General features: G+C 54.0%; 4 protein-coding genes across 4 annotated transcripts; 2 read left to right on the top strand and 2 right to left on the bottom strand.

Moving 5' to 3' along the window:
- The first annotated feature begins 2,611 nt into the window (after positions 1-2,611).
- On the top strand, positions 2,612-5,886 carry M406DRAFT_100328 (uncharacterized protein). The gene is made up of 4 exons (XM_040914906.1): positions 2,612-3,080; positions 3,223-3,544; positions 3,667-3,951; positions 4,283-5,886. Exons 1-4 carry the CDS (start codon positions 2,842-2,844, stop codon positions 5,762-5,764), a joined length of 2,328 nt encoding a protein of 775 aa, XP_040772286.1. The 5' UTR covers positions 2,612-2,841; the 3' UTR covers positions 5,765-5,886.
- A 148-nt stretch (positions 5,887-6,034) lies between these two features.
- On the bottom strand, positions 6,035-8,592 carry M406DRAFT_52804 (family 3 glycoside hydrolase; the record flags this gene model as incomplete). The annotated part of the gene is made up of 3 exons (XM_040924490.1): positions 6,035-6,412; positions 6,525-7,139; positions 7,252-8,592. 3 exons carry the CDS (start codon positions 8,590-8,592, stop codon positions 6,035-6,037), a joined length of 2,334 nt encoding a protein of 777 aa, XP_040773030.1.
- A 1,486-nt stretch (positions 8,593-10,078) lies between these two features.
- Positions 10,079-12,515, top strand: M406DRAFT_52741 (family 31 glycoside hydrolase; the record flags this gene model as incomplete). The annotated part of the gene is made up of 2 exons (XM_040924488.1): positions 10,079-10,243; positions 10,344-12,515. 2 exons carry the CDS (start codon positions 10,079-10,081, stop codon positions 12,513-12,515), a joined length of 2,337 nt encoding a protein of 778 aa, XP_040772285.1.
- An 82-nt stretch (positions 12,516-12,597) lies between these two features.
- M406DRAFT_96048 (family 9 carbohydrate esterase) lies at positions 12,598-14,472 on the bottom strand. The gene is made up of 2 exons (XM_040926319.1): positions 13,258-14,472; positions 12,598-13,195 (listed from the first exon to the last, which is right to left on the bottom strand). Exons 1-2 carry the CDS (start codon positions 14,307-14,309, stop codon positions 12,868-12,870), a joined length of 1,380 nt encoding a protein of 459 aa, XP_040772284.1. The 5' UTR covers positions 14,310-14,472; the 3' UTR covers positions 12,598-12,867.
- Between the last annotated feature and the right edge of the window lie 469 nt (positions 14,473-14,941).

Below are 14,941 nucleotides of genomic sequence, written 5' to 3'. Positions count from 1 at the left end.
GGCGAAGGCGGGCATGCCTCTTGGAGCGCCTTTTGTGTACCAGCGATGAGAATTTCTCTCTCTCCTCTCTGTCTATATCTGTGGCCGGTAACCGCCGCCAGGACACAAAATCGACCAACCGTTTCCGTGAGCCAGGTAAACACTTGGCCACCTCTCCAAATATGCTCTTGAGTGTGAAGTCGATGTGAACTTGAAGCGAGACAGTTCTTGGGTATGAAAGCAGTATTTGTTGCACATTCGAGTGTCCATCGTTATAGGCGAATCGTATTTAACGTTTCATCAATCATTAATATGAGGCGGCGGGGGCCGGCACCTGGCATCTACTGTGGTAGAATGCACCCGCAATTATCTAGCAGGTAATACCACGGCAAGGTTTTGGGAACGCTGGCCCGAAACTTTACGTGAAGCACCTTAACTCAGGCTGTTCTTCTTCTCTTTTTCCTACTCTTTTATGACCTGAAGAAGAAATTGAGTTGAGGTGCTTCATATAATAATAAAAAAAACGCTTCGTAGTTGTGTGCACGACTTGCGAAGCACATGCTTGCTTTCGCTCTTCTCCTAGACCCTAAAGGAAAAAGAATTGCATGCAAATTGAAAACCTGCCGTATCCTTAGTCCGAGTCGGTAATTAAGTGTCACACACTACGTGTGACCCAAAGTGTCTACCTACCACCTTCTCTCCTGCCTCCCCTAAGCCCCCTCTTCTCTGGGAACCCCGAGACCTGAAGTATAGTGTTGTACAGCTGGACACTGTCTCGGATGAGGCTTGCCGAAGTCGCTGGAGACAGCTGAGGAGTGGAAGGGTCACATTCTTGACGATCTCTCAAGGACCGTCGGTGTTACCCACCTGCACCTCCAAGCGCGAATGGGGGCAAAGTGCTTGGGCAGAGCATACTTATCGTCTCTAATCTTAAAATGGAGCAGAACTATTTGAAAGTTGCAGCTGAGGGTTAAAAGAAAGTCAAATAGCCACCCACCACCCCTTTCTTCCTACCCGGCGCTCGGCCTCCACCGCTTGCTGAGCCTGGGTTTGTTTTTTAGAAACCCGGATCTACCGTCGGTGAGACTACCAAATCTGGTGAGGAATGCCGGGTGATCTACCGGGAGGCTGCCTCCACCCTCGCTACGGTGACAGGTCGAAAGCTCCCGCGGGCTCCGCTTCTTGTCAAATTGTCCTGCCGGTGTGGGGCCAAAAGGAAATACTCCTCTTGCGTGTCTCTCTCACGTCTTGCTGCTGCAGCAAACTTCGGCACAACTCGTCTATGGCCTGGTCCACACGGCCTAGAAGATGGACAAGTCTATTCACAAGAGATAAGAAGACATCCTGCCAGGGGGCATGTCATTTTTCTTTTTCAGCTCGACCGACCGATCCATAATTTTCCTACCTTGACAAGGAACATTATCATCCTCCTCCCTCGATCCTTGGTCTTTTGAGGGGTGTGAGGGTAAAAAGGAAAGCGGGGAAGACACATACGTATACACAGGCCTAGCTGAGCACACAAGGACTTGGTCCAAGGAATTTGGCCAACTGGTTACGTTATTAGAGCTTGTGTGACCCCGGCCACAATATGCAGGCCTGCAAGGTCATGCCGCCATAGCGTCACTTGAACCAGGATCAATAGTAGATCTGAACTTTGATCAAATGGGGTGGGCAGGCCCTGCTTTGGAAGCATGTGATTCTTCTGGGCCTGACGGGTTGCTTCTCCTATGTACTAACTCTAACGGCCGCTCCAGTGCGCCCCCCCTCCCCGGGCTATGACCGAGGGACTCGCAGACTTTGGAGTAACGGTCGACTATACGAGGTGTTTGGGACCAGTGATTGCACCGTACTATAGTATGCTTTCATGATTCGACATTTGACCCTCCATTCATATCAGGCACAGCCTCCTCATTGGCCCTCACATAATCGCGGTGTAAAGGTCCTTGGCGGCACAAATAATCTTGGGGCTAAGACCAACATAGAAGGACAAATCGGCCTCCGTCGCTGGCCGTGGGGACGCAGAGACATCCACTTTTTCTTTTTGGCAAAAAGGTTCCACTCTTGACGGCGGCAGCTCAAGCGTTCTTGATATCACACCTTCTCCAATGGGACTGCCAGCCCTCGTCCCTGGGCTTTGACTCGAGGAAAAGATATAAGCAAGACAAGCAGGCACGTCACGGTACCTGCACGAACAGCCGCTCCTCCAGGGCCCCAGGAACAAGTCCCGCCCCGGGGGTAACATCGATACTACTCTGCATGCCAGAGATGCCGGGAGCATGATCAACAATCTCCCTCAACCTGTACAGTAATAGTAGTAGTAGGCAGAGAGCGAGACGGAGACTACCACCACCACACCTCCTTCCTCCACACCCACCGCACACAACCTCGCCCCCCCATGCCATGCAATCCGAGATGGAACCCATGGCCCGGAATCCACAGCCACATGAGCTTGCAATCTCCAAAACAAGGATGGATGATAGCGTTCTGCCTGTACTATAGATTTTGGGGTCCTCATTCTGCACTGGCAGATCACCAGGTAATTTATCATTGTAGTAGTGATAGCAAGTAGTATGTGGTTCTGTCCTGGTTCATAAAAGACTGGATGCTGTACTTCCTTCGCGTCCCCCCTTCTCCTTTCTATGCGTTGCATGGTTGAGGACGTGTGTCCAGACGTTCTTCATTCCACGGTCTGTCTCTCTCAGACGTGACACTGCCCCCGCCATCACCCTCCTCCCCTCTCAGCTGTCCTCTTCTGTTTTTGTCTTTGTCGTGCGATCTTCTTTCGCGCTGACACACCAAGGCTGTGTGAGACAGGGCTCGCCAAGGACATACAGTACTTATTTACTATAAGTTCAGTATACCATGACCGCCTCTACGTTCAAGGAACGCGGCGCCCCGCGCAGGGGTCTTCTCAGCACCTTGGCCCTCTTCTCCGTGTTGGCCCTTGGCTTGCTCGCCATCTCGGTGCTGAACAGCAACCAGAGGCCCAGGGCGTTTGCATCCTCGTCCGAGGAGCTGGATAATGTTGACTTTGACGACTTTGAGGAGGTCAAGGAGTTTCTGACGTCCAAGACGCGGGCCTCTACTGGTGACCAGTACTTGTAAGTCGTATCAACCACACACAAGTACACCTTTATACATATGCATATACATATACATACCCACACACACACACACACACAGTGTATAGTGTGTCTTACCATAGAAACGTATACTAACTTGAGTAAATGACGAACCATTCAGGATAGGAGTGGGCAAGGCTGACATTACCGGCCCCGTTGTCGAGGTAGAGTTTGGTGGATATGCGGACCTGAGCCAGATTGGAACGGGTCTGCGCCAACGTCTCTACTCTCGGGCTTTCATCATTGGCGATGTCAGCAACCCAGATGACAGGTTTGTTTACCTGGTGCTGGATATTGCTGCTGGCGATACAGCCCAGCGCTATGGCATCCTGGAAGGGCTTGCTGCCCTGGGCGATGACTATGCCGTCTATGGACAGTCAAACGTGGCTGTGACGGGCACTCATTCCCACAATGGTCCTGGTGCCTGGTGGAATTACCTCCTGGTGAGTTTCTCTTCCTCCCCTCGAATCCTCTCTGCACACAAGCGCACATACACACAGACACATATATGCACACACATAAACACGCAACCTCTAGCTAACCACCAAAAAAAAACCAAAACCAGCCTCAAATCACGAGTCTTGGGATGGATCTCCAGAGCGTGAACGCTATCATTGACGGCGCTGTCCTCTCCATCCAGAGGGCACACGAGAGCCTGACAGAAGGTTATCTTGATGTCGGCACTGTCAACATTACCGATGGCAACCTGAGCCGCAGTCTCTATGCCTACGAGAACAACCCCGCCGAGGAGCGCGCCTTGTACGACAGCTCTACGGATCAGACCCTGACCATGTTGCGGTTTCAGCGTGCCTCGGATGGCCTCAACATGGGCGTCCTGACCTGGTATCCGGTATGTGCAACTCCGATTTGGATCATATACACACACATATATATATACACACACATATATATATACACACACATATATATATACACACACATATATATATACACACACATATATATATACACACACATATATATATACACACACATATATATATACACACACATATATATATACACACACATATATATATACACACACATATATATATACACACACATATATATACACACATATATATATATATATATATATATATATATGTGTGTGTGTGTGTGTTTTCTCGCTCATTACATAGACAGAGACAACAAGTACTGATTATCGATGGCTTTAGGTTCACGGCACGTCCATGTATGGAAACAACACGCACGTAGCTGGCGACAACAAGGGCGTAGCCGCTTACCTCTTTGAGCAGACCATGGCCAGCGACAGCTCAGCTGCTGATGGTTTCGTCGCCGGTTTCTCGCAGGCGAACGTGGGCGACACAACACCCAATGTCCTGGGCGCCTGGTGCGATGATGGCACTGGAGACATGTGCAGCTTCGAGAACAGCACGTGCGCCAACGGCAAGTCGCAGGATTGCCATGGTCGAGGGCCCCTCTTTGCCAACGTCGACCTCGGTGTGACCTCGTGCTACGAGATGGGCCGTCGTCAGTTCCAGGGCGCATATGACCTGTACGGCGACTTTGACGCGCAGTCCACCCCCATCGTGGGCACGACCGTCAAGTCGTATCACTTCTTCCAGAACATGAGCTACTTTGAGTTTGCCCTGCCCAACGGCACGACCGTCAACACATGTCCCGCCGCCCTGGGCCAGTCCTTTGCGGCCGGCACCACCGACTGGCCTGGCGCCTTCGACTTTGTCCAGGCCGACTCTGGCCAGCCTGACGACCCGCTGTGGGATGCCGTCGCCTACCTTCTCAAGGACCCAGGCCCAGAGCAGGTCGCATGCCAGTACCCCAAGCCCATCCTCCTGGACGTCGGTGAGATCTACGAGCCCTACGACTGGACGCCGGATATCGTCGACGTTCAGAGCTTCCGTGTCGGCCAGTTTATCATCATCGTCTCGCCCAGCGAGGCCACCACTATGTCGGGCCGCAGGTGGCGCAACGCCGTCGCCAGCGAGGCCTCGGCCACCTTCCTCAACGACACCGAGCCCATCGTCGTCCTGGGCGGCCCTGCCAACACCTACGCCCACTACGTCGCCACCCTCGAGGAGTACCAGATCCAGCGGTACGAGGGCGCCTCCACCCTGTATGGCCAGTTTGAGCTCGACGCCTACATGAACCTCTCCATCAGCAACCTGCACTACCTCTCCCCAGACTCGACCGACTCCCCTGCGTCCGGCCCTTACCCGCCAGACAACAGGGCGGTCTCTCTTGATTTCATCGCCGGTGTCGTCTATGACGGTGCCCCGATCGGCAGCGCCTTTGGCGATGTCATTACACAGCCCAACGCCTCGTACACCATCGGCAGCGTCGTCAACACCACCTTCCAGGGCGCCAACCCGCGCAACAACCTGCGCCTCGAGGGCACCTTTGCGGCCGTGGAGCAGCTGGTCGACGGCTCCACCTGGACCCAGGTCCGTGACGACAACGACTGGCACCTTGTCTACACCTGGGCGCAGACCGACACCATCCTGGGCTACAGCCAGGTCATCATCACCTGGGAGACGGAGACGACCGACAATTCGGCCACGGCACCATATGCCGAGGCGGGCACCTATAGGGTCAGATATTATGGTGACTGGAAGGACATCTTTGGCACCATCACGGCCTTTAATGGAACAAGTGATACTTTTACCTTGACCTCGTGAGAGAGGAAAAGAGTTTGGAAACATGCCGGGTTGCCCTTGGTTTCTATTTCGACTCGGTGGTATCTACTTTATATACACATACTTTTTATTTACTTAACGAAGACCACACAGCGATGACATCGTATGACTTGATCATTGTAATCCACAAAGACCTTGGCTTTGTTGTGACATGTGTGATGAGGGCACTGACCGCAAACATGACCTTGGCAATAGCTTACAGCTCAAACATGGTGTTGGAAGCAGAGTCATATAATCAACTAGTCCAATCATCTAGGTGACCGTCAAGGTAGCATTTGCCCGCAGGTCCGAGCTTGAGCTGCCCGCATACACCGTAAAGGTTCCTGGCTCCACGACATAATTCATCCGAATGTCCCACAGCCCCAAGTCGGCTACGTTGATGTCGATACTGACAGTCTCGGTGGCCCCGGCTGCGATGAAAACCTTGGAAAAGCCCTTTAGCAGCTTGTTGGGCACAACAACGCTTGAGATGTCGTCTTTGATGTACACCTGTACCACTTCGGTGCCGTCGACTGTGGAGTTGTTGGTCACTTCCACCGTGACGGTAATGGTATCGCTGGCCGAGGCGGTGCTCTGTGAGAGGGTGATGGCGGAATAGCTGAAGGTCGAATAGGAGAGGCCGTACCCGAACTATTATTCATTATCCACGTCAGTAAGCCTGACGAATTTATGTTTGTGTAGTAGGCCAGCCAATAGGTGGCTATCAGCCATTATCATCTGCAGGATGAGACGACAGACATACCGTGTAGAGCGCATCCGGATTCTGAAACACATAAGTCGATCCATACACCAATGTCCCATTAGGATAGATATGTCCAGGGTTGGGGTACGATCTCGCCGAGTTCAGATAATCGTAGTAAATCGGCGTGGTCCCAACATCATAAGGGAATGAGACGCTCAGCCTGCCGCTTGGGTTGTAATTCCCGTACAGCACATCGGCAAGTGCATTCCCGCCTTGTTCGGACGGGTAGAACTGCTGCACCAGGGCGCTCGCATTCTTGCTAATCCACGGCTCCGTGATGGGTTTCCCACTACTGAAAACCACCACCGTTGGCTTGCCCGTGTTGATGATGGCCTGCACCAGCCTCGGCATCGCGGCCACGAGGTTTAGCGAAGAGAGGTCGATGTGCTCGCCTGTGGTCGCGTTCAGGCCCGTCCAGAGCTCGCCCTGATCGCGGCTCCAGGTGCCCACAATCACCACGGCCACGTCGGCAGCCTCGGCGGAAGAAACGGCCTCCTCAAAGCCGGATTCGTCGTTGGACCAGCGCTCACAGCCCTTGGCATAGGTAATGGTACCCTCACTGGCTGCCTGAAAACCTTCGAGTGGTGTGACACCTCGGTAGCCGGATTTATATGGCTATTGAACATGCAATTGATTAGCAAGCAGACAGACACCAAGCAGTGACAACAAAAGATATGTATAAGTGTGAGAATGTTGGAGGAGAAGTGATAGTGGGGCAAAGACGTACAACATAGTCGCCATAGTTCACCCGGTCTGCTGCCATGGGCCCAATGACCGCGATGTGGGCTGTCTTGCTGAGCGGCAGCACGGCGTTGTGATTCTCGAGAAGGACAATAGATTCTGTGTCCAGCTGGCGTGCAAGCTGCTGGGTTGCATTGGTATGGACGTATTGATCAAACTCATTCTCGGGCACGCCGAGGAAGGGCTTCTCGAACAGGCCCATCTGGAACTTGGCACGGAGGACCCTGGAGACGGCCGTGTCGACAACGGACTCGTTGAGAGAACCCGCCGCTACCATGTCGGGGATCTTCTCGTAGTTGTAACTCCCACCTCCCATCTCGCTGTCCGTGCCTGCTGGGAGGGCAAAGTTCACGATGGCGTCTGAGTCGATTGGAGAGGCTTGACACATGTCAAAGGCCGTGCAAATCCGATCCGTCCCTCCAGCATCTGACATGACGAAATACTCATAGCCCCAAGAGTCTCGAAGGATCTCGGTGAGCAGATGGTAGTCCGCCACCGCCGGCACGCTGTCGTAGCAATGGTAGGCGGCCATGATGGCCACGGCCTCTGCGTCGACGATGGCCCGCTTGTAGGACGGCAAGTACGTCATGAGACGCTCTCGCTCGCCACCGTGGACAGGCGACGTGTTAATGCCCTGCTCAGGCGAGGCATACGCGGCGAAGTGCTTGACCATGGCAGCGACACCGCCAGACTGCAGGCCCTTGACGTAACTGTAGGCCATCTCGCCAGCCAGGTAGGAATCCTCGCCGTACGTCTCCTCGACTCTGCCGTACCGCAGCTCACGAGCCAGGTCTCCCAGGGGACCGAAGATCTGGTTCACACCCAGAGCCGAGGCCTCTTGCGCGATGGCCTGGCCCATCTTCTCGACCAGGTCTGGGTTCCACGAACAAGCCTGGGCGATGGGACTGTTGAAGATGGTGGCGTTGGGGATGAGAAAACCGTGGATGCCCTCGGACTGGACCCAGGCTGGTATGCCAAGTGTCGTGTTCTGCACCAGATAGTCCTGACCGATCTTGATGTACTCCCACAGGGTCGTCCAGTTCAGATAATAGCCAACATAGAACGACCCTCCTCGGTACTCCATGTTCCAGGCCAGGCCACTCGCGTTGAAGGCCCCGTCATCAACGTTGAGCCAGTTGGAGACATCGCCCTGGACCAGCTGGCTTGCCTTTTCCTGTATTGTCATGCGGCTGAGCAGATCAGAGACCCGATCGTCGATGGTGGCATTAGGATTCTTGTAGATTGGCGTGCTGTTGTAACTCGCTCCATTGGCAGACGTGGCCATCGCCAACAAGGTGGCCGAGACAGCAGCATTGAGGCCCCTCATCCTGACAATGGTTTTGAGTTGGCTGTCCCAGAAGCAGGTACCAGCTTTCCACCAAAGGCCTTCGACTGTTCCCTCATCGCAACAGGTCCGCAGAAGGACGGCCCAACACACGCCATATATGTATTTGGCCCCAGTTCAAAACCACCTACTAAGAAGAACAGACTAGGAAAAATATCACCCTTGCTCCCTAGGTTGCCTTAGATGCATCGTCTCGGCGAGCTTACCGGTCTCGTGGGAGCAGGCTAAGCCCACTCTGGTGGTTGACGAGGCTCACGGGAACACAAGTTCACGCATCTGCAGCTGAAGGGTATGCAAGATAAATCTTGGAGAAACCATGTCTTTGCATGTTGTGGACGCCCCCTAATTTCAGTCAAGCCTTTCCGGGCCGAGTCGACCGTTTTGCTCTCGGGTTCCATGCCAGGAGATACGTCGACCGAGTGGAACAGCAGCGATGCACATCAGACACGCCGCGTAGTATCAGCTATAGAGACCTCGTGAGAAGGAGCCTAACTGTGGTAGTAACCCATGTCAGAACATCATCTCCCCCCTTTGCAGGCAGGTCTGGTAGGGGAATGGCCACGGTACAGTACAGTTACTCCCCTTGGACAGAGCAGTTTGGTTGATGACGAGAACATCACGACGCTGAGATCCTCGGTGTAGAGGCTGGCCTTTTCAAGAGGAAACCATGGGTTGTGACTCGTGGGAAAATCAACAGCCAAAGAATGAGGGGATCGTGCCGCTACTGATAATGCTGGTTCGCTGTAAATAGAAGATCAATTAGTGTAATAGACGATAGCAGACGTTGCAGGGTAGTTCCTGCAGTGTGCATACATAGTAACTTTGTAGTGGGAAGCTACGCTGGAGCTTCCACATAGTACGGTAGAATGCTGCTCCGGCTGCCGAGCTGGTTTGTCTATTTTGGGAATAGTGGCATGGGCTCGTCACCCTAAAGACGGACAAACTAACCGTTGGACATAGTCTCCAATCATTGATCGGCTTCTCCTCTCCTCCTTCTCCTCCTCAACCTCCACTTAATTGTACATTGTACATATTGCACAGCAGCCGATTCAGTCACACCATGGAAGGCGGCAGCATCTGGAGGAGGCAGAAGCTCTCTTCTTACCTTGGCGGGTGGCAGATTCTGCCGAGGATTATCCTGTTCTCAGCCCACAATTGAGCTACCCATCTCAAGTTACATGCTTCACTTCGGGCCGCCTCGCCGTGCCAATGACCAGGTCAGGCAGATCTTCTCACGATGGCCTGCCGGATCACGTAACATTGGGTTCTGCGGTGCTGCGGAGCCTGTTTGTTTCTGTCTCCTCTCTCCTCTTTCTCTCTCTCTCTCTCCCCCATACATATGGTTGAAGAAGTCTTCAGCCCGACTATTTAATAAGAAGGTCTCTTCTTGCTTTGATCTGGGTTGAAGCAGCCTCAAAGTTGAGGTTTGATATTCGTCTTGTTTGAGATCTTGACCTTGACCGAGACCATGAAGTTTCGCGATGGAATGTGGCTGACAGCCGAGGGTGTGAGGGTCGAGTATGCCGAGGAGGTGTACAATATCAAGAAGACAGACCGAGGGTTGCGTCTGCTCTGTCCAACCAAGAAGATCAGGTCCAGAGGAGACACTCTAAACTTGAGTACCCTGAACATTGTAAGATAGGACCCAAGCCCAGCGAAGCATTACGCACTACCCTAAGGATCAGTCATCATCTCTAAGCCGGTCCGGATCGTCAGCTAATATGTATTCACAGGATGTCGAGGCACAGAGCGATGGCGTTTTATCCGTCGAAACCACGCACTGGGATGGTGAGGTCAACAGAGGACCTCATTTCGATCTCTACCCGGCTGGCAAGCCTGAGGTCGAGAGTAAGGTCTCAGAGAGCAGCAAGGGAGCCACAACACTGACATCTGGGTCCATCACTGCCACTGTTGTACCTGGTACATTTGACATCCGTTTCGATGCCGCGGATGGCTCCAAGCATCTCACCTCGCTCTTAAGCCGGAGCGTCGGCTTGGCTTACAGCCCGGCACCTAGCAATCCACTGCAGACCGGTGATCTGCGCGACTTCAAGCATTACATCTTCACGCAGACCTCTCTTGCCGTGGGTGAATCTGTTCACGGGCTTGGGGAGAGATTCGGCGCCTTCAACAAGCTCGGACAGGCCATAACACTTTGGAATGCCGACGGCGGGACTTCAAGCGAACAGGCTTACAAGAACATCTCGTTCTGGCTGAGCAACCGTGGCTACGGTATCTTCATAGACCACGCCGGCAAAGTTGAGCTTGAGGTTGGGAGCGAGCGCTGCTGCCGAGTTCAGACGAGCATCCGCGGCCAGCGGCTCAAGTGGTACATCATCTACGGCAAAACCCCCAAAGAGGTTCTCTACCGCTACTCCGTCCTCACCGGAAAGCCCAGCAGCGTTCCTAGCTGGAGTTTTGGCCTTTGGCTGAGTACCAGCTTTACCACAGACTACGACGAGGTCACTGTGAACTCTTTTCTCGAGGGCATGAAGGAGCGCGACATCACTGTGGACGTCTTCCACTACGACTGCTTCTGGATGCCCGCCTTCAAATGGACCGACTTTGTCTTCGACTCGGAGCGGTTCCCCGATCCCAAGGCGCAGATCGGCCGGCTCAAGGCCTCTGGGCTCGTCAAGAAAGTCTGCGTGTGGATCAACCCGTACATTGCCCAGCACGGCGAAGCCTTCAAGGAGGCCGCTGAGAAGGGGTATCTTGTCAAGCGAAAGAACGGCGACGTCTGGCAGTGGGATTTGTGGCAGGCCGGCATGGGCCTGGTCGACTTCACAAATCCGGCCGCGGTCGAGTGGTACGAGAGATGCCTGAACACCCTTTTCGACCAGGGCGTGGACGCTATCAAGACCGACTTTGGCGAGCGGGTGCCCACTCTCGATGTGGCCTGGCACGACTCGTCTGTTGACCCTGAGAAGATGCACAACTTCTACGCCTTCTTGTACAACAAGGTCGTCTACGAGGCTCTCCAGAAGCGCTACGGATCCGACCAGGCCGTGCTCTTCGCGCGCACCGCATGCGCTGGCACACAGCGCTTCCCGCTGCAGTGGGGCGGCGACTGTGAGTCCACGCCTGAGGCAATGGCCGAGTCGGTGCGAGGCGGGCTAGGCCTGGGACTCGGCGGATTTGCCTTTTGGAGCGTCGATATCGGTGGGTTCGAGGGGTATCCTCCAGCCTGGATCTACAAGCGCTGGGTGGCCTTCGGCCTGCTGTGCAGCCACAGCCGGCTGCACGGGAGCAACAGTTACCGCGTACCCTGGACCATCGACAATGATGATCGGACTGAGGAGGGCTGCACGCGGACACTGGCCAAGTGGACTGCGCTGAAGAACAGGCTTATGCCATACTTGTATGCTCAGGCTGCGAAGGCAGTCGAGGGCGGAATTCCTCTGTCGCTGCGGGCCATGTGCCTCGAGTTCCCTGACGACCCGACGTCCTGGTTCCTGGACAGACAGTTCATGGTGGGCGACAATCTCCTCGCTGCGCCCATCTTTGATGAGGGTGGGGAGGTCGAGTTCTACCTGCCCAAGGGCAAATGGACGTCCTTCTTCACCAATGAGGTCCGATCCGGCCCGGGCTGGTTCAAGGAGAAGCACGGCTTTGGCACGCTGCCTCTTTATGTGCGGGAAAACTCTATACTGTTGCTCGGCAAGGAGGGCGTCAAGGGCGCCGTTTATGACTATGCAGAAGACCTCGAGGTCTGCCTCTACCATGTCAACGAAGGCACGAAAGCGACACTGGTAGACAACGAGGGCAAGCAGCTCGGCGTGCTTGAGGCCGGAGCCGATGGCAAATTGAAGAGCGTGGATATTTTGAAGGGCAAGACCACGGTCAGCCAGGATGGTAGGAAGATTGATGAAAAGGCGGGCAAAACCATCGAGCTATTATCCTAGAAAAATTATAGGAGCAGACAGATGATCATCAGGAGGACATTGAAAATGGATACGTGGTCTCTCTTCCTCGTCGTCCTCATATAGGCCTCAAATTCTAATTTTATGATAGTATCAAATTGGAAATCTCCAAATGCTCTACATATATGCCATCGCTATAGCAAGTCATGCAAACCTCTTTGAAGCTGATCAAAGTCTACTCTATCTGTTTGTAGCATGCAATTTATCTTATCATCAAAGTGCTTCCATTCCAAGTCTTGTCAAGAACAAAAGAAAATATCTTTTGAAATGCCTCTCATACACAATGCAGGTATAATCGTTGACATCTTCTCAGCCTTCAACCCCAAGCCAGGTTTCAGATGGCGGCGTAGTCTCCCTCGGGCGACGAGGGGATAGGTGAGCTGTCGACAGGAGAGTCCACAGGCGAGAACGGCTCGCCTTTTGTGTAGACCCTGCGCCCAAACTTCCAAACCTCGTCAACAGCAAGGCGGGCGGCCCCGGTCTCGTCCTTTTCTTCGCAGAGTATGACGAGGTCGGCATCGGCCCCGGCGTCCAGGCATCCCTTGATGCCCTTCAGACCCAGCATCTCTGCCGGCGTCGAGGTTACAGCCCTGAGGACGTTGGGAATGCTGGTGCCAGACCATTTCAGGAAGTTGTTGACACACTCGATCAGAGTGATAGAGCTGGTTGGTTTGACTTGTCAGTCTTGGAAGGCTTCTTCCCACTAAGGATATTCTTGACTCACCTTCCTGCTATGCTGTCCGTGCCCTCAAGTGTCAGCACGAAGCCCTTCTTTATAATGTGATGTTCGCCGTCGCCATTGGTCCACCTGTACCGCCCATCCGGCAGTCCCACCATGTGCATCGCGTCGGTGACAAGGATAAAGCCATCAGGATGCGAGTTGTATGCGATCTTGATGGTGTTTGGGTGCAGGTGAATGCCGTCAGAGATGATGCCAAAGTATGGGCGCGGCAGGCTCTCAGCAATGCCCAGCACACCAAAGATGCCTGGGTTTCTGTGGTGAAGCGGTCGCATGGCGTTGAAGAGGTGCGTGATCATAGTCGCGCCGGCGCCCACGGCCGCTGATGCCTCCTCGTAGGTAGCTTCCGAGTGGCCGATCGAGTAAATGATGCCGCGAGAGCGCAGCTCGTGCACAAGCTGGGTCATGTTTCCCATTTCGGGCGCGGCTGTGATCATCCTGACAGGCAGTGGGCCTTGGGCTACTTCTGGGTTGATGTTTTCGGCGCCATACATGTCCTCCAGGTCATCGATGGTGTGCGCCACCCGCAGCACATTGACATTGTGACAGCCGTGTTTTCCTGGGGCGATGAAGGGCCCCTCGCAGTGCGCGCCGAGCGACTCGGCACCGTCCTCTGCGATCCTTTCGAAGCTGGACGGGCCGAGATGAGGCAGTACGGCTCGGTACAGATCGCTCGTCTGGCTCGTAACGGTCGGGACGTACGAAGTCACACCGGTCTGGACTAGTCGCCGGTTCAGGTCTCGCACTGCCTTGCCGTACAAAGACATGTCTGGGACGACAGTGGAGAAGTTGAGGCCGAAGGCGCCGTTGAGCTGGGAATCGATCAGGCCGGGCGACACGATACGGCCGTGGAGGTCGATGATCTGGTCAGGCAGCACGAAATCGTCGTAGAAAGCCGCCTGCGTCTCGAGGATCTTGCCTGTGACCGAGCTGACCCAGAGATCCTCATCCACCAGAGAACTTCCTCTGGCGATACGGCAATTTGTGAATTTGGTGACGCCATTTCTGGGCCCCTGGTCGGTGATGATGGCCGGCATGATAAAGGTGAAGAGCAAAGAAGTCGAAGAAGGGGGGATCTCAGGTTATTGGTGGATTATGAGTGACAATAGGCTTATAGGAGGGGGAGGATGGGGTTTTGTCGCCGCTGAGAGGACCACTGGTCCTCTTTTTCGAATTGTGAAGAGGCTCCATGGACAAGAGGAGACACAACTTCTTCTGAGGAAGAGGAAGAGAGAGAGAGAACCAAGTATACTTAAGCTGACTTACACACAAACTTTTCCCTGGGTATCACACGGCAGTACACGATGAATGTACCGCCGATGGCCTCCGAGACAGTGAATGAGAGAGATAAAACCAAGCAAGTATCACGTTGCCGGCAAAGGGCCCCCAAAGGCGATCCGTCCTTGCCTGAAGGAGGGTACCTCGAGGAGGCAAACCGAAAGCTACATTAGCCAGTCCCCGGATGTCGCCTTTAGTCATTGGAAGGAGGGAGGGTCTTGACGCATGCTGCTGATTAGGGATTAGGGAGGCAACAGTCCAGTCCCAGTCGAGTCCATCATGCACAGTGCCAGCACAGTAAGCCAGTGGTGGAGTTGGTTTCAGACCACATGGTCCAAATCAGCGGCTCTCAACGGATAACGGGATGCTCTGTGGATGTGGTAGCGGAGCG

The sequence above is a fragment of the Cryphonectria parasitica genome (genome assembly GCF_011745365.1).
Source record: "Cryphonectria parasitica EP155 unplaced genomic scaffold M406scaffold_8, whole genome shotgun sequence".
Classification (NCBI taxonomy): Eukaryota; Fungi; Ascomycota; class Sordariomycetes; order Diaporthales; family Cryphonectriaceae; genus Cryphonectria; species Cryphonectria parasitica.
Note: the sequence above shows the minus strand (reverse complement) of the source record. Positions and strands in the feature narration are given on the sequence as shown.